This window comes from Chiloscyllium punctatum, chromosome 22 (assembly GCF_047496795.1).
Source record: "Chiloscyllium punctatum isolate Juve2018m chromosome 22, sChiPun1.3, whole genome shotgun sequence".
In the NCBI taxonomy this organism is placed as follows: Eukaryota; Metazoa; Chordata; class Chondrichthyes; order Orectolobiformes; family Hemiscylliidae; genus Chiloscyllium; species Chiloscyllium punctatum.
In genome coordinates this window covers 45,338,590-45,364,113 of record NC_092760.1, presented here as the reverse complement: position 1 = coordinate 45,364,113, position 25,524 = coordinate 45,338,590, and the positions used below count along the sequence as shown (strand labels likewise).

Below are 25,524 nucleotides of genomic sequence, written 5' to 3'. Positions count from 1 at the left end.
TGAACTAAATCTGCCTGCTTGCTCCTGGCCTGTGTCCTTCTAAACCTTCCCTATTCATGTACTTATTCAAATGTCATTTAAACATTGTAACTCTGCCCACATCCACCACTTCCTCAGGAAAGTCATTTGACACGCGTACCACCCTCGTGTTTAGAAAAAAAATAATTTGCCCTTCGTGCCTTTTTTAAATCTCTTTGCTCTCATCTTGAAAATATGCCGCCTAGTCTTGAAATCTCCAATCCTCGGGAAAAGACACCTACCATCAACCCTATCCATACTTATCATGATTTTATATACTGCTACACTCCAGTGAAAAAGATCATCACCAATCCAGCCTTTCTTTATTACTCAAACCTTCCATACCCAGCAACATCCTGGGAAATCGCTTCTGAACTTACTCTAGCTTATTAATCTCCTTCCTATAATGTTGAGAGGCTTCACAAAGGGACTTAGGGGTCCGAGTTTAGGATTCTCTTAACATGCAAGTTCAGTTAGCAGGTGGTTAACAAGACAATTAGAATGCAATGTTAGCCTTCATTTTAAAAAGGCCAGAATACAACAGCAGAGACATACTGCTAAGGCTGTATAAGGCTCTGGTCAGACCACATTTGGAATATGGAAAGTAGTTTTGGGCCCTGTACTATAGCTGAGGATGTGCTCGCACTGGATGGGGCCCAGAGGAGGTTTACAGGAATGATCCTGGGTTGTCATCTGAGGAATGGTTGAGGACTTTGGGTCTGTACTTGATAGAAGATAAGGGATGAATCTCATTGAAACTTTCAGAATACTGAGTGGCCTGGATAGAGTTCACATAGAGATGATGTTTCCCTTCGTAGGAGAGACTAAAACCTGAGGGCACAGCCCCAGAATGAAGGGACAACGCTGCAATGAGCAGGACTTTCTTCAGCCAGAAGGCAGTGAACCTGTGGAATGCATTGGTACAGAAAGCTGCAGAGGCCAAGTCATTCAGTGTGTTTAAGACCGAGAAGGTTCTTATTAGTAAGGGGATCCAAGGTCACAGGAAAAAGGCAGGAGAATGGGGTTGAGAAACATATCAGCCACGATCGAATGGGAAGCAGACTTGATGGGCTGAATTGCCTAATTCTGCTCCTGTGTTTTATGGTCTTATTGTCTCTTGCGCTCTGTCTGTCTCTTTGTCCCTGCAGTGAAGTAACCAAAACCTGGAAGTTAGCTAGCTATTCTCTCCCACTGGTCACTGTAAATATAAATCTCCTTTATTTTGCTTCTAACCATACAGTCTAACCAAAGTCCGTGACATTAGTGTGCTAACTGTCCTGTGTCTTCAATGAAAAGTTAATTAATCTTGTTTTTGGATGGGTTTAGAGTTTCAGCTAGCAGAATTATATGTTGACAACTTATATTCTTCTTTACCATTGATTAGAATGAATTTATTTGTAATAAATATCTCATGTTATAACAGAAACTTAATCTCAGGTTAACAGACAACCTCAACCATCAGACAGGTAAATTGGGAACTTAAAGCAATTTGTTAAATCTTTAAAATTAAATCTTTGTGACAATGTCAAGAACAGTGGAACTTGCATGTTAGTGCATCTCCCCCAGCAAGTTGTGACACTATTAGAATGATCACCGCAGAAAGAGATCAATCGATCATGGAGATATCTATTCAAGTCCTCTAGTGCAAAGGTGAGACAAGATCAAAGATCTGCCGTTCCAGATAGTAGACATTTAAGTAAAATACATACCCCTCAGCTGAAGCAAGTCTAACATATGGACTGGTAACATACACCAGAAGAGATTTGCAGCTTTTCACAGGTCACTAAATCACTTTTAAGATTTGTTCAGCATTCAAAGATGAGCCTGAAGCTGAACAAGAAAAAGATGTAATTGAAGATGCCTGAAGTCATGTACTGACTTTATCTGTATCCTGACTCATTGAGAACTGTAGTAGAGACACAGTGACCAACACGTGAGAGTGGAGCAATGACGAATTTATCACCCCATCCAATAATGAAAGAAAATGATTCCTGCTGGAAACAGTGAAAGGAGTATGACAAGATCGAAGTGAAAGAACAGGAAAGCCAAGTTTCAATTCTATGAAACTATAAAATTGTTGCAAGAGCTAATTATTATTCTCTTCTTGACTGAAATAAAAAAAAATAGTGGAATTCACTGCAAGTCAGGCAGCGTCTATGGAGAGAGAGCAAGCTAATGTTTTGAGTCTAGATGACTCTCTCCACAGATGCAGCCTGACCTGCTGTGACTTCCAGCATGTTTTGTTTTCAGTTCAGATTCCAGCATTTGCAGTAATTTGCTCCTACAGTATTCTCCTCTTGTTCTTCCTCCCAAAGTGTATTATTTCACACTTTGTATTAAGCTTCATCTGCTAAACTTCCCCTCATCCAACTAATCTGTTTCTGTCCCCTTGCTCTATCTCTGTCCTCTTTACAACACTTTCATGTTTGTGTCTTATGCAAGTTTTGAAATTAAGGCTACATAACAAAGTTTAATACATTAATGTATATGAAGAAAGAAACATGTTCTTAGTAACAGTCCCTGGGGAATCTCACTATATAACTTTCTCCAGTCTGAAAAACATCCATTCACCAGCACTTTATTTACTGTAATTGAGCCAACCACACATCCATGTTCCACTCTCCTTGTAGTTCCATGGGTTTTAACTTTGCACACAAGCCTGCCGTATCTTTATCAAAAGCCTCATGGAATATACACAATAGCAACCACACTGCCCTCACCAACTGTCTGTGATACCTCATTTAAAAACTTCAATCACGTTATTTAAACATGTGTCCTTAACACGTCTGTGCTGAACTATTGTCAAACCTATATTAGTTTGAATTTTAGTGGACTGACAATGTTCTGAGAAAAACAGCTAGTACATTTTCATTGTGTTCTGAATTTGTCTTCAGATTTTCAAACATCTATTTTTCTTTTTACCTCTGCTGAAGGTGCTTACTGGTTATCCATAGATGTTAGCACCTCAACTATTTGATTGGGGGTAGCAATATACAAGAGTTCAATTCTTTCCTTATCCAGCACATAAACACTGACACAATGCAATGAGATGTGGGGATTCAGGGGGATTTTTCTTTTCCTGCTAACCAAAGGAAACTGAGGCTAAATGGCCCACAATTAATGTTCATCTGCAATAGACTCAGCACAAAGTGGAAATTACAGCTGGCAACTTTGTTCTGTGAGACTTCTGTACTTGCTGTCTTGTTGGGAAGTTGGATAAACGTCTTGATTATGTTGGTGTCCTGTTCTGTGAATTTTGGTCTCTTTCATTGTAGGTTTCTAATTGAATTCAATCCTTTAGCCTCAATTGAGTTGTAGCTGCTGAAAGCGTGGAGGGTTTATAGTCATGTTACAGGAAGGGAGGAATATTTTGGGGGATTTTTGTTGGACTGAAATCTGCATTAATCAGGCTGCTTGTTGGCACTTACTGTTCAAAGAATATTTCCCTTGAGGAAATGTTTAAGAATTTCTATTATTCCAACACTTCTCAGTGCCAAATGCCATTACTTACAAAGATTTTCTCTATCTGGGTGGCTGCACACACACAGTTCAGACCATTGCTAGCCTATAGTCTGGAATGTACAACAGTTAACCATTTCACTGGGGCCTCCTTTACTTATGGTATCTTTTACAGCGATTGCAACATTTGCTGATGGAAGTACTTGCAAGATGTCCGTTAGTCAAAATTTAGGTAGATATTGGGCCTCCCTGATAAATCATGGACACAGGTATTGGGAAATAATATGAACTTTGTGTGATAACATAAAACAACTGAGTGAACTGGCAGCCTATTTTTCATTTCTATTGACTACACAGGAAATAAATCTTCAGGAGAGATATAAAATGTGCTGGAAGTTGTGCATGATAACTCTCAATATTATAGTGGTGGGTCAACCTAACTAGCATTGTGCAATGTAGTCCTGAATCCCACAGATTATTAATGGTATTTGCCTCCAAAACATTTCAATGAGTTCACCTCTTATTCTTCAAAGCTGTAGGAGATGCATAAAGTTTCCTCTATCTCTGATCCTGAAATAATCTATTCCACGGATTAGTCTGGTGAGCCTCCATTGAACTCCTTCCATGGTAAATATATCCTCCTTTAGACAAGGTGATTGAAACTGTGCTCAATAGTTTGAGGTCAGTCACACCAAGCGTTCATATAACTAATGCATGTTATCTTTTATACTGAAATCCGCTTAAAATGAATGCCAACATACCACTTGCTTTCCTAATTGCTTGTTTCATGTGCCTGCTATCTTTTAGTACTTCCGGGACAAAGACACCCAGATTCCTTTGGACACTTGCACTTCCTATTTTCACACCATAATTAAAAAGAACTGGAGAGAGTAAGGAAAGTGTTCCAGAGCTTAGGCTCCAGGCAGCTCTAAGTCCACCTATTGTGGAATGATTAGAATCAGGGATGCTGAAGAGGACAGAATCACTTGAGTTATTAGGCACCATCAAGTTTTTATTCTCTATGCAGACTAATTGCACATTATGATCCTGGTGCCTTTTTTTAGGAGGCTGTTGAACTTTTAGCTCATGTGCTTGTTTTCAGCTGCCTCTGAGAAATTGTTCCAGAATGAAGGTGTTCCTTGCAAATGGTAACATATTCCCAGTGCATTCCTTCTATTTTAGTATTCCCAAAATGTGTGCCAGCAGTGTAGTAAATAGTATGTACATCAGTTGAATTAAATCAATTACAGGGGAGAAACAAAATAAAACGCAACTTAGTGTGAGCTCATAATGTGGTTTCTAAGTCCTTCGACAACACTGATTCATCTGGAATGTATTCATTTAGTTTAAAGCAAAAGAAACAAACATTTCCTCATCTTCCAAGTGACTTTTGTTCTCCTTCACTTGCTTTTCTCACTAACAAGTTCATTAGATAGAGGAGCAGAATTAAGCCATTTGGCCCATCGAGTCCGCTCAGCCATTTGTTCATGGCTGATATGCTCCTTACCCCATTTTCTTGCCTTCTCTCCATATCCCTTCTCCCCATTACCAGTTTAAAAAGTCTATCTAACTCCTGGTTAAATAAATTCACTGTCCTATCATCCACTGCACCTTGGGGTAGCAAATTCCACAGATTCACAACCCTTTGGGAAAAGTCGTTTCTCCTCGACTATGTTTTAAATTTCTGGATTAGTGGTGCTGGAAGAGCACAGCAGTTCAGGCAGCATCCAAGGAGCTTCAAAATCGACGTTTCGGGCAAAAGCCCTTCATCAGGAATTAATCTGGTTTCCAGCATCTGCAGTCACTGTTTTTACCTCGTTTTTACCTATGTTTTAAATTTGCTGTCCCTTATCCTAAGTCAATGACCTCTCGTCCTCGAATGCCCCACAAGAGGAAGCATTCCCTCCACATCTATTTTATCCACACCTTTTTGTCATCTTGAATACCTCAATTTGATCTCCCTCATTCTTCTAAATTCCAGAGAGTATGGGCTTAAACTGTTCAATCTCTCTTCATACGACAAACCCCTCATTCTGGGCTCAACCTAATGAACCTCCTCTGAACTGCTACCATTGCCACTAAATCTTATCTCAAATAAGGGAACTAAAACTGTGCACAATACTTTAGGTGCAGAGTCACCAATACCTTGTATAGTTTTAGCAATATTCCTTACCTTTTATATTCTATTCCCTTAGCTATAAAAGCCAATGTTCCATTTGCTTTCTTTATTATCTGCTGTACCTGCATTTTAGGGTAGTTTTATGTGACTCATGAATGAGTGTACCTAGATCCCTCTGCATCAGAGCTCCCCGAAGACTCTACCCATTAAGATAAAACATCGTCTTCCCATTTTGTCAACCCAAATGTATGACCTCACACTTATTCATGTTAAACACTATCTGCCACACATTGGCTCGCTCTCCTAGCTTATCTGTATCCATTTGTAAGGTTTTTATTTCCTCATTGCAGTTTACTGTCCTGCCTATTTTAGTGTCATCCACTAATTTGGCTACAGAGCCTCTTGTGCCCGTATCCAAGTCATTAATATAGATTGTAAATAGCTGGGGTGTAAGGACCAAATCCTGTGGCACCCCATTAGTTATATCTTGCCATTCAGGAAGAAAAACCCTATTATCCCAACTCTGTCGTTTTTCCATCGGCCAGTCATCTATCCAGGCTAATAAATTACCCCTAATCCCATATGATCCAGGCCCATTTGTGTGGCACCTTATCAAATGCCCTCCAGAAGTCCAAATTAATTACATCTAAAGCATCCCCCATTATCCATTTTGCTTGTTACTTCTTTGAAGAACTCTCAAAAGTTGGTCCAACATGACTTGCCCTTCATAAGAACATGCTGACTCTGATGGATGGGATTTTTAATTTCCCAAAGTTCTGATATTACTTCCTTGATAATTAATTCAAACACGTTCCCAATAATAATTGTTAAACTAGCTGGTCTGTAATCTTCCACACTTTGATACCCTCCCTTTTTGATGAGCCATTTTCCAATCCAATGAAATCTTTCCTGTGTGCAGGGAAGTTTGGAATATTGTAACCAATGGATCTATTGTCACCATTGTCCCTTCCTTTAATACTCTAGGATGGCCCTATCAAGCCCAGGGTCTTGTTTGTCCTCGATCCTAATAATTTGCTTAGTACCATTTCCCTATTGATGTTGATTGTTCTAAGTTCTATCTAACCTATTGCCTCTGACTTGCCTGTTCCAACCGGAATGATACTATTGTTCTCTACCAGGAAAACTGAGGCAAAGTACTGATTCAGCATTTCTGCCATCTCAGTATTCCCCACTATTAGCTGTTCAGTTTCATCTTCCAAGGGACCAACATTCACATTGGTGACTCTTCCCTTTATATAGCTATAGAAGCTTTTGCTATATTTTTTATGCTGGTTTTCTTTCATAATTTATCTTAGCTCTTTTTATTAATTTTTATTAGTATCCCTTAATGTACGTTTGACAGTTTTCCAAACTTTCATCCTGCCAATGGCCTTTGCAATATGATATGACTTAGTTTTTGATTTTATATTGCCCTTGACCTCCTTGTTTAGCCATGGATGTTTTTTACCCTCGTTACCATATTTCTTTCTCACTGGGATATATTTTAGTTGTCAGAAATTGACTAGCTCTTTAAACATCTGCCGCTGCCTTACCATTTAGCCTGCCTGCCCAATCTACTTGGGCTAAATTTGTCCTCATGTTGATATAATTTCTTTTGTTTAATTCCAGAACACTACTGTGGGACTCCACTTTCTCACCCACAAACTGAATTTTGAATTCTATGGTCACTACTCCCGAGAGGATCCTTAACTATGATGTCATCAATTAATCTCTCATTACAATAAAATTCCAGAGTAGCCTGCTTCCTGAAGTGTTCCACAACATACTGCTCCAAGAAACAATCTCTAATATATTCAAAGAACTCTGCCTCCAGGTTACCCTTACCAATTTGACTTTCCAATCTATGTGCTTGTTAAAATCACACATGATTATTGCTGTACCTTTCTTGCAAGCCTCTAATATTTCATTTCTGTTTACACACAGTACCATGTGCAGTAAAGCTTGCCCAACTGACTAATGTTTATGTTTGGTCATGAACAGCATCCCAACAGATGGAGGACACCATAAGTGAGCCTGATCCTGTCAATGTCCAGTGTTCACAGTTGCTCAGTTCCGTGGCTAAGTTGGGGAATCTCACCTTAAAGTGGAAAGTAAAGTTCAAACTGTGCTTCAAAATCTGGGCAGATATTTGAAGACAGAAATGGCAATGATGTATTAGAGACCCATGGTTCATCTTTAAGTGTATATACATTCCTAGAGGGAAAATGATTAATATTATGTGATTCAGGTTTGGTTTCAGTTTGATCTGAGGAAGCTACTAACTCAGGCAAGTTCTCCAGTTATGAAATACTGCTACCAGCTTCTCAAATCCTTAATAAATGAACCTACATGTTTTTGTGTTCATCCATTCCTTATGCATTGGTTGGTGACTTGATATTTATTTAAAGTAAATACAAGGAGAGTAAAACCAAAACACTGATGAATATTTGCAGTGATTAATCCACCAGTTCCAATTCGTTCAAACTTAAATCATATGGTACTATGTGAAGGTGGATTTTCTAGTGTTCAGGCTAAATTTTTCTTCTAAAACGTTTTTTGTGTCGTAATAGAGTCTTGCTGTGTCCAAAGCTGTTATTTATAAATAAAGCTCTAAGTGATGTGACAAGATGGTATATCAATGCAAGGCTTTTCCTTCTCATTATGCATGTGCTTTCCTGATCTTTCGTGGTTTAGTTTTCCTCACTTGGAAGAATTCCAAAGATATTTAGTTTCTGTGCCAAAGACATCTCAGGAAGAAATATAGCATCCTGTTCATGGATTGAAAGAATTAAGGCTTTTTTTTCAGCCACAGACTTGGAGGTTTCCAATTGGACAGTATGATAGTTTTGCATATTACACAAATAAAATAGAGTTGGGGGGCAGTGGAATTTCACTCACTTGTACCAAACCTCTGATAAATAACAACACTGGATGTTCTGTGTGGTGGTGGTGCAGATTGTTGAAAATGGAATATGTGCAGCAATCGGAATAGAATCCCAAAACCTGAAACTCAGCGCTATGAAATGCTGTCTTGAAGCAAAATTGTGCTGGTTCATTTAATAATGAAAATAAATAATTTCATTTGTGTGGTGCCTGGCACAAACTTTGAAAGCTCTGAAACACTGTCCAATCAATGAAGTATTTCATTAAATATGGTAACATATTTATGCAGTTTTCCCCTTTGCAATTCAAAATGAACTTCATAGACTTTGTGTCACAATACAATTTGTTTTTTAGATTTCTGATCCATTTAAAGAAACACTGACATTTAATACAATCCTGATACTAAAAACATGAACTTCAAGTGTAAAATAGATAGTAGTGCAGTAATGGTAAAAATCGAATACCTGGGTAATGTTTCCTGATGAAATAATATTTCACCGTGTTGATGAAATGCCCAGATCACATTATCGTCGGGGTGTGTCAGATAGTAGTTAATTCAGCATCCGTCAGGTAGGAAGTAAATGGGGTGCTCCAAATTGGCCTCAGTACCATGTCGTGCAAAGTAGAAATTGCAGTCAGTTCTTCTGCCGTCCACTGACACTCTGCTAGAAACTGTATGCGGGATTTACCACTTGATATAATATTGGAGGCTAACTGTCTCTCAAAGAATCAGGTTCGATCAAGTAACTCAACTATGAAATTGGGAAAAACAAAGAATTGCTGAATATTGACTTTTGGCCTAATTTGTTTGCACTGGCTAGCTGAAGGAGCAAATTACCCAAGCCATACTCCCAGGCTTTCCTTCCATGCATCTGTACAATCTTCCTTTTTCTGGTAATAAAAATAATTGCTCACAGATTCTGAGATCAGTTGCATTGGACTGGATTTTGTGGTCTACAGGAAAGTAATGGTGTTCACCACCAACCTTGAAGAAGACTCGCTGAGCTGGAAGGTTCATTTTCAGATGTTTCGTCACCATACTAGGCAAAATCTTCAGTGCACCTCCGGACGAAGCACTGCTGATGATTCCTGCTTTCTATTTATATGTTTGGGTTTCTTTGGGTTGGTGATGTCATTTCCTATGGTGATGTCACTCCCTGTTCTTTCTCTCAGGGGGTGGTAGATGGGGTCTTACTCGATGTGTTTGTTGATAAAGTTCTAGTTGGAATGCCATGCTTCTAGGAATTCTCGTGCATGCTTCTGTTTAGCTTGTCCTAGGATGGATGTGTTGCCCCAGTTGAAGTGGTGTCCTTCCTCTTCTGAATGTAAGAATACTAGTGAGAGGTGTTCATGTCGTTTTGTGGCCAGTTGGTGTTCATGTATCCTGGTGGCTAGATTTCAGCCTGTTTGACCAATGTAGTGCTTGTTACAGTCCCACGGTATTTTGTAATTGACATTTAGTTTTGCTTGTTGTCTGTATAGGGTCTTTCAAGTTCATTATCTGCTGTTTTAGTGTGTTAGTGAGTTTGTGGGCTGCCATGATGCCAATGGGACGTCAATATCAACTAGCCACAAAATGTCATGACCCTTTCTCACCATTATCCTTACATACAGATGAGGAAGGACACCACTTCAACTGAGACAACACATTCCTCCTAGGACAAGCCAAATAGAGACACGCACGAGAATTCCTCGAAGCATTGGCATTCCAACCGGAACTCTATCAACAAACACATTGACTTGGACCCGATCTACCACCACCTGAGAAAAAGAACAGGAAATAACATCACCATAGGAAATGACATCATCAACCCAAAGAAACCCAAACACATAAATAGAAAGCAGGAATCATCAGTAATGCTTCGACCGGAGGTTCACTGAAAATCTTACCTAGTAGGGTGACGAAACATTTGAAAATGAACCTTACAGCTCAGCGAGCAAACCTAAATCCAGAACCTCAACCTGAGCTACAAATCTCCTCAAGAAGAAGGCTGTCATTGTAATTATCTCCTTATGTGGATAACCGCTTGATAAATTTTGTTTCTGCACTGTTGTGTGAACCACTGTGTAATTAAGATGCACGGCAGATGTATCAGATTATTCACCAAACTCTTGAATTCACAATTTAATCACAAGGATAGCTATGTTTCAGTGAGATCACATGATCTCATTTACAAAAACCTCTCATCCTTGACATTGACATCAGCCAAAGCATTGTTACAACCAACCAATCTGTGTAAAAAATTCCACAAGGAATTAGCAAAACATCTTGTTTCAATGATTTGCTTTTACAAAGCATACAGTGGCTGCAAAGGATGGACTCATGTTACAGTACGTGGAGTCATTGAAGGACATTAAACTATACACAAGAGGAAACCACACTATTAATGTTTGCTTTTTTTCTAAGCCAAGCACTCGCTGGCAAGATTTCTATGACCTAATTAAAAACAGGAGGTTTTTTTTGTTGCAAAGAGCTGTTTCAGAGGCTTCCCGTAAAAGTGCAGTGTTAATTCTGTTAGGATCTCTGCCCAATCCTGATCATGAGAACAGTTTCCTTTGGTTGTGGTACATAATGAACATCATAAAAACAGGAAAATTTCCTGCCCATGCAATTATTCTGCAAATTTGTAGAAGGTTTTGAAAACATGACAGAGGAGGGAGATGACTTGTGCAACCTGTTACAGTGATGATGCTGCCGTAGAAACTTATTGGGTTTTAGTGCTGTTTATTTTTCTCAATAGTGGGTATATCTTATACAATGGATTAGTGGTGCTGGAAGAGCACAGCAGTTCAGGCAGCATCCAACGAGCAGCGAAATCAACGTTTCGGGCAAAAGCCCTTCATCAGGAATAAAGGCAGTGAGCCTGAAGCATGGAGAGATAAGCTAGAGGAGGGTGGGGGTGGGGAGAGCACAGAGTACAATGGGTGAGTGGGGGAGGAGATGAAGGTGATAGGTCAAGGAGGAGAGGGTGGAGTGAATAGGTGGAAAAGAAGATAGGCAGGTCGGACAAGTCAAGGAGTTAGTAACTGAGCTGCAAGTTTGAAACTAGGATGAGGTGGGGGAAGGGAAAATGAGGAAGCTGTTGAAGTCCACATTGATGCCCTGGGGTTGAAGTGTTCCGAGGCGGAAGATGAGGCGTTCTTCCTCCAGTCGTCTGGTGGTGAGGGAGCGGCGGTGAAGGAGGCCCAGGACCTCCATGTCCTCGGCAGAGTGGGAGGGGGAGTTGAAATGTTGGGCCACGGGGCGGTTTGGTTGATAGGTGCGGGTGTCTCAGAGATGTTCCCTAAAGCGCTCTGCTAGGAGGCGCCCAGTCTCCCCAATGTAGAGGAGACCACATCGGGAGCAACGGATACAATAAATGATATTGGTGGATGTGCAGGTGAAACTTTGATGGATGTGGAAGGCTCCTTTAGGGCCTTGGATAGAGGTGAGGGAGGAGGTGTGGGCACAGGTTTTACAGTTCCTGCGGTGGCAGGGGAAAGTGCCAGAATGGGAGGGTGGGTCGTAGGGGGGTGTGGACCTGACCAAGTAGTCACGGAGGGAACGGTCTTTGCGGAAGGTGGAAAGGGGTGGGGAGGGAAATATATCCCTGGTGGTGGGGTCTTTTTGGAGGTGGCGGAAATGTCAATGGATGATTTGGTTGATGCGAAGGTTGGTAGGGTGGAAGGTGAGCACCAGGGGCGTTCTGTCCTTGTTACGGTTGGAGGGGTGGGGTCTGAGGGCGGAGGTGCGGGATGTGGACGAGATGCGTTGGAGGGCATCTTTAACCACGTGGGAAGGGAAATTGCGGTCTCTAAAGAAGGAGGCCATCTGGTGTGTCCTATGGTGGAACTGGTCCTCCTGGGAACAGATACGGCGGAGGCGGAGAAATTGGGAATACGGGATGGCATTTTTGCAAGAGATAGGGTGGGAAGAGGTGTAATCCAGGTAGCTATGGGAGTCAGTGGGTTTGTAAAAAATGTCAGTGTCAAGTCGGTCGTCACTAATGGAGATGGAGAGGTCCAGGAAGGGGAGCGAGGTGTCAGAGATAGTCCAGGTAAATTTAAGGTCAGGGTGGAATGTGTTGGTGAAGTTGATGAATTGCTCAACCTCCTCACGGGAGCACGAGGTGGCGCCAATGCAGTCATCAATGTATACAATGCTGGCTTAGACTCCTGCAGATCTAGTGTGTTGTACAATAGAATCACCAAATATTAGTACCCGCTTGTGATCAGATTGGACTATTCATGTTGAACACAGGAAATCTCCCAGAACTAGAGATCCAAGTGGTTCGGGAGAATGAGGAGTTAAATGAATTAAGTTTTCATATGTAGATTGTACTGGAGAAATTAAATGGACTAAAATTCACTAGACTCTGGCAAGATTTCTGCAGATTGGAAGATTGCAACTATCAAACCACTGCTTAAGAACAAAGAACCTGATCACATCCCCAACATGATTTCAAATACAAATTAATGGGATTACACTTTATTTTAAAATGCAAGGTTTAAGTGTGGAGGGTGGTTTTGCACAGAGACCAGTAACCCATCTACCATACTGAAATACATAATAAGGAGCCAGTCAAGTTTGTTCGAAGCTATATTGACCCCAGTATTACCCTACCTGTGCCATAAAATGGTGAGCATAGAGAAGTGGGTGAGAGTGAGCAATCTATTCTTTATTTTTTTAAAAGTTCATTATGATGGAAATGGAGGGTGCCCTTTGCTGTTCATTGCCTCCTCTCCACACCCAAGGAGACAGTCCCCTTTTTCCTTTCCTCCTCTACTTAAAAACCATCCCCAGAACCTCCCTCTCTGTTGTGGGCAAACCCACCTTGCCCAAGTACCTTCTGACTTGCCTCACTCCAGGATCCATGGCTGTCACCTTGTGGTTTGCCTGCAGTCTCAGCAGACCCCATACCAAGCTCTGCTTGGAGCTGCGTATCAGTTTACATTGGCTAGCAGCTCGAGAGGGAGACACTTCCTCCCAAATGACAGGCTGAACCCTCACTGGGCCTTTTCCTTCACTGGCCTCTTTTCAGTTAGGTAACTTTCAGCTCTATATCAAAGAAAGTTATAAGCAATTTGAGAACCTTATCATTTTACGTATTTTTTCCAAGTACAAGCTTGTGGGATTACACTTTTTTTTAAAAATGTAATGCTTAAATATAACTTTTTGTAGAGAATGCTCTATGAAGCAGAACTCCGTTATCAAAAAATCCTAAAAACGTACCATTGGTTTAACTATGAAATCTCTCAGGAAAATTTCAATCCTGTCTTACCATGAGAAAGGATAAAATAGTGTGTTGACTTACTGCATGTTCATTCCCATAGGCCACCATATTAACAATCTTTAGGAAGCGGAGATGCAAATAAACGTGGAACTAAACATCACGAGTAAATGTAAATCGGAGCTCTATGGCTCAGTCAATGACCCTAATGCTACTTTGACCCAAATTTACAGCCATCTTGGTCAGTGCTCAACCACCTATAAACATTCTCTGAGCCACTGAAGCCATAATTTGTTGAGACCAGCACTAATAGATAAATTGGACCTAATGACAACATATGTTAATGGGAAATGTCCACTGATGTTAGTATCAGACAAATCAGATTGCCAACAGGAACCTGGCTGGATAGATCATAAATTTAAAAAACAATTTGGTGGAAGTGATCTTACTAAACCTTTCCCATGCAGTATTTTAATACTAAAACAAAACAAGTTTATTTACAAAGAGGGGGAAACACAGATTCAAAGTTTTTTTTAAGCACACCTTAGAACTGACCGACCCATTCTTTATAGACTGAACAGAAGCAACAGTTATGTCACTGCATCAGTACATCTTGGTACAGCATTGATGCTGTTGAGAGCATCCAATGCTGTATTTCTAGCAGAACCCAGCCCAGTTCATTTTCATGGGGAGAGAAAGAGAGACTGTTTGTATTAATTCAGGCTGAAAGTGATTAGTTCAAGCAGATGGCTTGAAATTTTATCAATTAAATGTTACTATGATGATGCTCCTGACTTTGTTTCCTTCCAGTACTTGAGTATTCCCTGACATGGTTTCAATTGCTTTTCATTTGTTTCAAACTTAAAATCTTACTTTCACTTCTTTTCCACTGATCGTATCCCCAGCAATCTGTCTTGGACTGTTAATAAGTTGCTATTCAAAGATAATTTCATTCCAATAAATTCCTTTCCATAGGAATACTACTTAACACATTATTCCATCAAAAGATTTCTCAGTGCTTGATACAGACCTTTTTTCTGAAATGGCTTCTCAGCATAGACTTGGAAAATTCCCCTCTTAAACCTGCTGGGAGATTCCCTAAGTACTCTGGGTAACTTCCTCTTCCTTAGAATTATGGGGGTTTCTTTTTAAAGCTAATTGTATACTCCAAACACACCGACAAACCCACATGATAGCTTAGAATTCCTATGCCCCCCAAATCTCAATAAACAATACTAAAATGGGGAGTGAACATTTAAGTTGCTCCATTTGGTGGATGAAGTATGTTGCTTTGTCTTGGATGGTATAAAATAGATAGACTACTATTCCAGTCCTAACTTAACCTTTGTACATGGTGGACAGTTGGGAGGTGAGCTATCATTGACCCACTCTTTTGGCCATGGTATTTATGTGGCTGGTCCACTTAGGTTTCTCATCAATGGTGACCTCAAGGATATAAAAGATAATGAACAAAATACTGGTATTTCTAGTGAATGTCCAAGGGAGGCAGTTAGAATTTTCATTAGAGATGGCGGTTGCCTGGCATTACTGTAGTTTGAATGTTACTGAGTAGTTATTAGAGATATTCCAGATTACTTCCTTTTGCTATCTTGTGCATGGTTTCAGTCAGCTGTAGCTGCTTATCATTATTAATGGTTATATTTTGATGGAGAAAGGTGAAGCAAAATAAGTAGCAGAGTTCTCAACAAATAGCTGCAGCTGCGTAATAGGAGACATTGGAAGAGTAGGCAGTGTGGAGGCCATACTAAGTACAAAGCTCCTAAAGGCCAAGATTCCATTTCTCTGTGGAGAAAGTGAGCACTGCAGATGCTGGAGATCAGATTCAAGAGTGTGCCGCTGGAAAAGCGCAACAGATCAGGCAGCATCCGAGGAGCAGGAGAATCGATGTTTTGGGCATACCTTATACCTGAAACGTCAATTCTCCTGCTTCTCGGATGCTGCCTAACCTCCTGTACTTTTCCAGGACCACAATCTCAACCCTGAATTTCCCTGTGCTTCTATGAAGGCCAGTGCAGGTTACCTGGTGGGCTATCACAGACTTGTGGAACCTTTTTTTCTTGCACTATCTGCTGTAGTCAGTCACTGTGAAAGTCAGAAGTCTCACAACACCAGATTATAGTCCAATAGGTTTATTTGAAATCACAAGCTGTCAGAGCACTGCTTCTCCCTTACCTGATGAAGGGGCAGCGCTCCAAAATCTTGAGATTTCAAATAAACTTGTTCAACCATAACCTTGTTCAACATCTGCATCTCCACACTGAAAGTCACCATAGCCTTCAATATCTTGGAAGCAACATCCAGCTCATCGCCCTCACCATGGACCACAATAGTTAAAACAAAATAAATCAGGGGTTTGCAGTAGTGACTGTCTTGTCTCACGGTCAGGCCATCATTCCACGCATGTTGCTGCGAAGAGTGCTGGCATCCTAGTGACTATGAAGGGTCACCAATAATAGTGCCTCCAGACTCTAAAGCAGGATCGTGCAAGTTTTTCTCAGGTGCCCAGGCTGTTGGCAGGACGTTTTATTTGCAAATCTCAGCCATTCCATCAGTGTAATCAGGTTGACACCTGAGTTACTGGGGTTTCAAGGATTCCTACAATGCAGACTAGAGAGCTTGCCCATATTGTGGCATTGCACTATAATGCATCCTACACAACTTTGCAGCGCATACAGTATTTGAAACAGGCACAGTACTTTGTTATATACATTCAAGGGATGCTTCATTAGCTAGGACAGCATTTGTTGCCATCCGTGATTGCCGTTGGGAAGGTGGTGATGAGCTGCCTCCATAGCAGTCTGTTTGGTGTAGCAACACCCACAGTTCAGTTTGAGAGGGAATTCCAGGATTTTGACTCTGTGACATTGAAGGAATGGCAGTATATCTCCAAGTCAGCATGGACAGTGGCATGAAGGAGAACTTGAAGAAGGTAGTAAATGGCAAATGGTTGTAGGCTTGCAAGGTGTTGTGTAAAGAGTCTTGTTGAATTTCTGCACCACGTCTTGTAGCTGGTACATGATGCTGCTAATGTGCATTGGTGGTGAAGGGGATGAACATGTGTGGTTGTGGGGCTAATGAAGTGTACTATTTTGTTTTCTGTCTCTGTCTCCCTCCGCCTATAGCAGTCCTTGCTTTGTAAAAGGTACATTTTGGAATTAAGCGGTGTAAATGTCCATAGTACTTCGGGGTTCTCGACCATCATCATGACCATCCCGTATCTGATTATCATTGCTCTAGGATTTACATGCACTCCTCTGCCTTTTATACTCTAAATAATTTATGTTCGAAATACTGAAGAAAATCTATATGCATGCTGCATAATCGCGTATGATAGTATGTGCAAGAAATCAAAATTCCTTTCAACAAAACAGTCTTATCAAAAGCCCTTTTAAAATGTACAACATTGTCCGAGATTTCAAAAAATATGATTTGGCATTGGAATACTTTTCAATAAAATTCAATTTAATTCTATCACATTGTCTTCAATTTGCATTTCCTTAAATTTGAGTGGAGGTGGATGATATTGAAAGGGCTGTGTTGCATTATTTAATATGAATGGGTGGGGTTTTGGTACTTTGATTAATCTTCACACAACTGTATAAACAGAACTACCACAATATGATATTTGAATAAGATAGCTAACCTCCTGTTGTACTCGAGTACTGTTCTGGAACATTACTGGGATCAAGTAGTTCAGTGTAATACAATTGCAGCATAATATGTAGGAGAACAAAGATATTGGTTACAATAGAAGCTGAATACTGATGACCATTTAAATAATGCAATATCTAAATTTCATTGTTTTTTCCAATATCCTATGTGTAGCATGAGACATTGTATGTCAGATCCAGTACTATCGTTAATGGTGCAAAAAAAAGTACTTTATATTCTGTGTTTTAGGAACGATTTACAGTATAGTACCAGCATTACAGAGTAATTATAATGAAGCACTTTGCTACTATCCCAGTCTCCTAAGTGCAAAGTGTTGCTGCAGCATTATAATAAAAGTTCTGGGCAGCCTGAGGTGCAGCATTGAAGTGCCAAAGCATCCTGTAAGTGGTTCAGAATTGTGCTATGAGGATCCTTAGATGCTGGATGATGTCAATTGCCAGTATCAGCAGAACATTCCCAAAGATGTTGGTGCCCCATGTTCAACAGGGAGGTCCTTTTGGAGCAAACAGTGAGTTGATGTCAACAGGTATCTGCTGTGACATCCACATCGCAAGTTCCTGGCGTCTTGCTGGTTTGGAGCATTTATTAAGTGAGGAAACTGAATATGAAATGAATCGAGTTGGGTCATTAATAAGGCATTTAACAATCAATAAACTTGCTTTTGGGCAGAAACCGGGTGCTCCGTTTCCTCCCACAGTCCAAAGATGTGCAGGTCAGGTGAATTGGCCATGTTAAATTGCCCGTAGTGTTAGGTAAGGGGTAAATGTAGGGTATGGGTGGGTTGCGCTTCGGTGGGTCGGTGTGGACTTGTTGGGCTGAAGGGCGTGTTTCCACACTGTAATGTAATCTAAACATGCTCTAAATGCACGGAAGATGCAGCAGGATGCTGCTGATATTATGTTTGGCCTGTCTCCTGATTCTGCTGCAAATCTCATCACAACCCAGATTACTCAGGTCCCTTTGTAAGATTCCACTGATTGTGGGCAGTGTGGGCAGATAAGTGATAGATAAAATTTAATGTAGAGAAATGCAAATTGATTAATTTTGGTAGGAAGAATGAAGAGAGACAGTACAAAGTAAAATGTGCAAGTTTTAAGCAGGGGTCCAGTAGTTGAGAGCATGGTTTTAAAAAAAAGGCATCCTTGAATGTATTGATTATTGCATTGTTTGAGTACAAAAGTAAGGAGGTTATGTTCACAATGGATGAAACAACCACGGTTCTGTCTCAGTTGGAGGACTGGATCTCAGTTCAGGGTACTAAACTTTGGGAAGCATATGAAGATGAGGGGGAGAGTAAAAAAGATTAACAAAATTGTTACCAGGGATGGGGATCTTCAGTTATTTAAAATTACTGAGGAGTTTGTGTGCTCCAAGGAGAACAGTCCTATATTCAGAAGAAATTTGATCAAGATATTCAACTTTAAGAAGAGTTTGAATAAAGTAAAGGGGAGAAAATATTCCACTGGTAGAAGGATTGAGAACCAGACGGCACACATTTAAATTAATTAGCAACAGAAAGAATGGCAACATTACAACAACCTTTTCCACACAGCAAGTGGTTAAGGTTTGGAATGGATTGCCGAAATGTGTTGCAGGGCTAAGTGCAGCTTTGAAATGGAATTAGATTATTTGCAGGGCTAATTGAATCAGGCAGCAGATTGGCACTAAGTGAGTTCTCCTTAAATGATCTGTACTGACAATGGGCTAAATGACTTCCTTCTGTAATGTATCCACTCCATGATTTGATTGGGAATGTTTTCTGCCAGAGTCATCCTGCTCATTCACCATAACTTCAGAGAAACTACCATAAAGTTCCTGAAAATGCTGCCTTGTAAGTGCCTTCTTTCCAGGATCTCTGTGTGGTTGTGGCATTGAGTCCATGGCAACTAATTAGTGAAACCCTTCCAGATGTTGACCGTATAGCTTTGTACTGAGGTGTACACATTAGGAAAAATCAGTCATTGATGCGGTTACACACTAACCGCTGGAAATTCTTTCTGTTTTATTCTTGGGATATGAGCTTGCTGACTAGATCAGCATTTGTTGCCCGTCGCTAATTACCCAGGGAGTAATTGCATTAATTCCATTACTGTAGATGTGAAGTCGCATGTAGGCAAGATTAGGTAAAAATGGCAGATTTCCTTACCTAAAAGACTGAGTTAATCAGATGGGATTTTACAACAATTGACAGGGGTTACATTATTCAGATTTAAACCAGCATTGTATTCCAGATATTTTGACTCAATTCAAATTTCACCATCTGCTGCATGGTGGTATTCAAACCCATGTCCCCAAACGTTAGCCTGGGGTCTTGGTTTTCTATTCAGTTATTTTACCACTGCCTGCCTCTTGCGCATATCTATGTATCAAGTGAGATGATAAAACTCAACTATGTCCTGCCTCCCACATTCAAATACTCTGGCAAAGACCACAGTCACAAATGAAGAATGATGTGTTAATGGAGTCTGGTAATGATCAGGCTGATTGGAACCAATAAGCATTACTAATAAACAATGTTTAGTAATTGGCTTGTTTTGATTTTTTTTTCCAAGGTACAACTTCAACTACAAATCAACCAATTCTGCCCTGGATGAGGATGAGGGCTTCAGTGATTGGACTCAGAGGCGAGAGGAGCGTCGGCAGAAACGCAGAGAGGAGCTGAGCCAGATAGAGAAAGACCATGTTGATGAATCACAAACAGATCGCGCTTATGCTCTGAGGGACAGAAAGGGACTGGAGGATCAAGAGGGGCCGAGTGTTTGTAAACTGAAAATGTGGCAGATTGAGGAGGAGGAAAGAAAGATGCACCAAAGGCAACAAAGAGAACAAGAGGAAGAGGAGGAAAATCGTCAGCGGAGATCTCGTGAAAGACAGCAACGAGAGATGGAGGAGATGGAAAGAGCTCAGAAATACCTTGATGAGAAAGAACGATCTAAATATGCGAGAGAAGAGAAGGAGCGACTGAACCTGGACAGCATGCAAAAAGAGAGACGAAAATTAGAAGTTGAGAAGGTAAATAATGAGACTTATTTTAAAATGGCTTTGGTCATCTTTATCTCTTGGATACTGTCGTATTGAGCAATCCAATAAGTATTTGAATGTCATGCATTCAGGACTTGCCCCATACTGCCTATATATTTCCTTATAGTTGTTGAGTAGCATATCATGCAGGTGTAAGTGTAAAACTGCTTGAGATCTTCAGAATGTGCCCCTGTGTACAGCTAAATATGAATTCTTAGTATTTTACACAGTAACAACTGTAATCAGGCCTTGCCTACCACCACAGAATGACGACAGCACAAAAAGAGCCAGTTTGCCCAGTCTTGCCCATGCTATCTATCTTTCAGACGAGCTCAACCACTCCCATGATACCACCTTTTCCCCATAATGATGCAAATTAACTTCTCTTCCTGCACTTACTCAGTTCCTTTTTGTGGTGCATGAATCATAGGTCGTCCACAAAATTCTTCCAAGGGACCTGTGATTGGTCCAAAATATAAAGTCAAAAGTCACAAAGCCACTGCCGAAGCCGTGTGAGAGAAAAGCCCAGATCCCTCACCTGAGCTGTCGCAATTTGTGCATGGCACAAATTGTTACAAGCGCAAGAAATAATATGTTGTTTCATGATAGTATTGCAACATATGGCTGCAGGATCAGATTTTGAACACTTGAGACTGAAAGCAAGAAAAACGAGCTGGACTTTCTGCCATTTGTGAAATTGAACCTCCCCTTTGAAACCAGCTATTACCTCATTGGTGTCTCCTCAATCATTACCATTCTTCCCATCATTTTGATAAGGACTTTTGCAATGGCAAGTGAGAGGGGCCACTTTTGAACATGCAGATGCCCCATGGGTCTTTCCCCACCCACATGATCCATAGGTGAAAAGTTTGAGAACCACTGATCTAGGCAAATCAGATCAACACATGGTCTTGTCACTTCAAAGACATCAACTGAATCCAGCACAGAATACTGAAAGAAGAATTGATTTATATACACTTATATTGAAGTTGACATCGAAAACACCACAAGAAGCTTACCTGAAAATCTTTATCACTGCAAGCTTTAATAGTCAAAGAGAACAGAGATTGGAAAATGTTAGTCTAAACTCCATTGGCTAAAAGTCAATTGTCAAATCCACAATTTGGCATTCATTACTTGTCTCACTCAACAATGCCATTTGGCTGGTGTAGAAGTGGGATCTGTCATATCAATGCTGTCAAGGGTGTTGCACTGAGAGTACCGTTAAACCTGAATTTATACAAAAATACTTGATACAATCTAGTGTTACATTCTGATGTCGGAGACTGAATAATTGGGGCTTTTACAGACCTAGTACTAATTGTCCTCAGCCCAATGACTGGAAGAATTTATTCCCTCACTTCACAAAATCATAACACTGTTTTGAATTTAAATTCACAAACTATACTCTGTTGTTTGTCACTCAGAGACCAAAAGATAATGAGATGAAGATGTCCCACACGACCATGGCATGGACTGAGCATAGCTGTTATGAGGAGGAAAATAATGACATGATACAAGACAAAATGGCTTCATACCATGGCTACAGAGCCACCAAGACAATGCTGAGGTACAGTTCTGCAAGAAAAAGCACATTGTGAGAAATATCTTATTGCAATATCTTGTTTAGTTCTGTTTCCATCCTTTCTGCTTATTTACCCAATCAAACATTTTCCACTGCGATACAGATTTGAAAGTCAGTTTGTTCTGTTGGTACTTACTCGAGTTAGAAGTACAAAGTTAGACAACCTATTAGCAAAAGTTCATTTTCCATCAGTGATCAGTATATCTTTGAGTCTTGTTTAATTTCTTATGAGAAATTTTACACTCTATTAGCTTTCTAACTTGACTACACTGTGGGAATAAGCAAGGCTCCAAAATTAGATGTAATTAGTTATTTTGACCTAGTTTGCGTCCACTTGAATCAGTTAATTGCCCTCTTGCCTTATAAAGGTAATAAAGCATGATTTTTCATTTTTAACTGGGATAATCTCCTCAGTTTGAAGGAAGAGGAGTGCTGAAATGTACCTGACTCAAAGAAAAATTAGGCTGATCTGTTCAGCCGTGAATTTATTTAACTTCCACTGTGGTATGGGCTTTGCCTTCAGCCCTGCTTGTGCGCCTGATGCAGCGATGCTTATATTAGTTTCCGTAACATAAGAACTAGACATTTTGAAAGATTCAATAAACATTTGACATAGTGCCAGACAAATGTTACAGACATAGGTCCTTGTGTATCCAGGTTAATATGAAGCTATTCAGTTACAAAGAGGAGCGTGCTTCCATCAGGATGACATGCTTCAAGTATCCTCAATGCAGATGAAATCTGAGACCTTTAAATCAGGTCATAGGTTATGATATCATGATGATAACATGAGAATGTCTTTTTAAGGCATACTGCCTACCAACTGTGAGACATAACTCCACCATTACTTTTAACAAAACATTTTTTGTGCATATTCCTGAGCCTGACTCCATCTTGCTTTATAATATGCTAATTATTTACCTGTGACTGATGTGTATGCTCTGAATGAGTCATGTGTGGTGCTGGAAAAGCATAGCAGACCAGGCAACATCGGAAGAGCAGGAGAATTGGTGTTTTAGGCATAGTCCCTTCATCAGAAAACCTTCTAATGAAGAGCTTATACCCAAAACGTCTATTCTCCTGCTCCTCAGATCCTGCCTTTTCCAGCATCATACTCTCGACTCTGGTCTCCAGCATCTGCAGTCCTCACTTTCTCCTAGCATGTTCTAAGTGACTCTGATACATCAGTTGGCTAATGCTTTTTGATCCAGAATTTTAAAATACAGAACAAAATTGTTGAATAGATGGTCAAGTTTGTTCAATGATTCACTTGTGCAAAGTACCAGGTTTTCTGGCACATGCTACAGAAGTATATGTCCTTCAGTTAAACTGGAGTTAAAATTGAAAATTACCATAGGAACTTCAAAGAATATATGGTCTTTCAAATATTGAATGCTGTGGCTGATAATATGAAATTCCCATATGGTGTGGAGGTAGAGTTTAATTACTGGATCAGCTTTTGTTGAAGAGAGGGCAGGAATTTTGCCTCATGCTCGTTTCTGATGATAATGCTCATGAGTCAGTCACAGAGTTCTAGAAAGTGAACTCATTGTCTAATATTAATATGTGGACGCTTATTATCTGCATGTGAAATTCCATTGCCTGATGTTTTAATGCCTCAATTTAAAATAACTGAGAAAGAAATTTCATATCATGATGCCATTTCATCTCACTAGGTTTTGAGAAAAGTAACCCATGCCTGACCTCCAAAATTCTACTGTTTCTAAATAACTTGAATAGGACAGGGAGTTGACTTCTTTCTTTTTCAGTTTGATTGCTGTCTAACTTGGAAGTTTTAACTAGACAGAAACACATTTCCCCATTTTACAGTCCTGTTTGACAGTAATTGCTTACATTTTACTGCTGTATGATAGTCACCATATGAAGAAGACATGACAGATTTAAATGTCTGTGATTGCGTGTAACGGTGTGCAGTGCATTTAGTGAGATTTCCCCCTGTTTCTTTTGGCAAGTGCCAAACTGACAGTGACATGACTCCTGAATGAAGTTAGGCATACAGATTCAGCTACAAAACAAACGTGTGACTTCCACCTCACTTCAGACCAACTAAAAATCATCTGTTAACCTAATTTTCAAAAATGCATTGCCAAGATTAGTAGCTACCAGAAGGTTCACAGATTTGAATCCCAGTGCGTGCTTGAGTTGGCTGTTCTGAAGCAGAAGGGCGATTTTTAGCTTTAGTCCCTGTTGACTTAGAAGGTAGAAATAAAAGCACTTAGAAGTCTGGTTACTGACCCCTGCTGGAAATGTTCATGTACTGGTGTCAGATGACAACACAATTAGGTTATCCCACCCAGGAATTTCAGAGGAAGCTAGTCCAAGGCATGAGGGAGAAGAGGAATGTGCAGATAGATTCAGATGAAAAGGATTAGGACGAGGTTTATGTGGGACAGAACCACGCTGGGCAAAATGGCCTGTTTCCATTGCTGATGTTTATTTGCAGGAAGAATGGAAATTTGAGTGAATTATTGGCTGGCTGTATTGAAGGAAGGGCTAAGATTGAGAGGTGGAGGGCCAGAAACGTATTTTATTTTAGAAAACTTTTGTATGGGGCTTTAATGAAAGATTGAAGTTTAGGTTCAAAGCAGGAAACTTTGATTTCAGTGAGTAACAAATTCCAAAGAGCAAAGGCCAAAAACATCCTTCAAAGTAGAAAGGTTAGAGGAGAAGTTGTTCACCATCTTGGCCACAGAATGTTTTACAAGAGCAGAAAATGAAGAAACGTAGACCTAGACTTTTCATTTCTACTGTAGTTTAGACTGGAATATCCAATTCAGCTGGAAGTTTCTGTTTGCAGCAACCTACTTAGGGCAGCACATTAGCATAACAATAAAACTGCATTTGGATGAATGTGAGGCACACAGAAGGAAATAGTGTTTAAATGAAAATTAAACGGAACATAATAAATCAAAAACATCTTACAAAAGAAGGGCAACAATTCTGCAAGCCTTTGAATTGCTGTCTGAGACTTTTCGATCTGTGGTATACTTAAAATGCAGGAGAACATAAGAGGAATGAAAAGACAAGTGCAGATGTAGTGAGCAAGAAAGAGACACTGCTTGACCCTCTTTCTATGGCTGGTGAATTGGGTCAATGGATGAGGAGGTGTGATTATGGTAATCCTCTGTACCACTTGATTCCACTACCTGTTGGTTGTTGGAACAGGTTTCAGGTCAGATTTACTGTTGTGATTGCTTAATCTTAAAATTTCTGATCCAGTGATAATGAAGGACAGAAATAAATTTACAAGTTGCAGTAATATTTGAGTTGGAGAGTAACTCAGAAGTAATTGTGTTCCCATACATTTCTGAATTTGTTCGTTTTGATGGTGGAGGCCATAGGGGATGGAAGTGTTGTTGAAGCAAACCAAATTCTTTTTTTCATTTGTGGGATGTGGATGTTGCTGGTTCAGTCAGCATTTATTGCCCATTTCTAGTTGCCCTTGTGAACATTGTAGCAAGTTGACTTCCTGAATTGCTCCAATCCATACCATGTAGATAAACCCTCAATGTTGG

At 40.2% G+C, this 25,524-nt stretch overlaps 1 protein-coding gene across 2 annotated transcripts in view; it reads left to right on the top strand.

Annotated features, from left to right (window-relative positions):
* The window catches only part of LOC140493595 (uncharacterized), a 334,841-nt gene that overhangs the window by 205,554 nt on the left and 103,763 nt on the right, over positions 1-25,524 (top strand). For both annotated transcript variants that reach the window (XM_072592212.1, XM_072592213.1), the window contains exons 3-4: positions 19,935-20,394; positions 21,831-21,973. In XM_072592212.1, the coding sequence (XP_072448313.1) occupies positions 19,935-20,394; positions 21,831-21,973 (603 nt within the window). The remainder of the gene's footprint in view (positions 1-19,934; positions 20,395-21,830; positions 21,974-25,524) is intronic.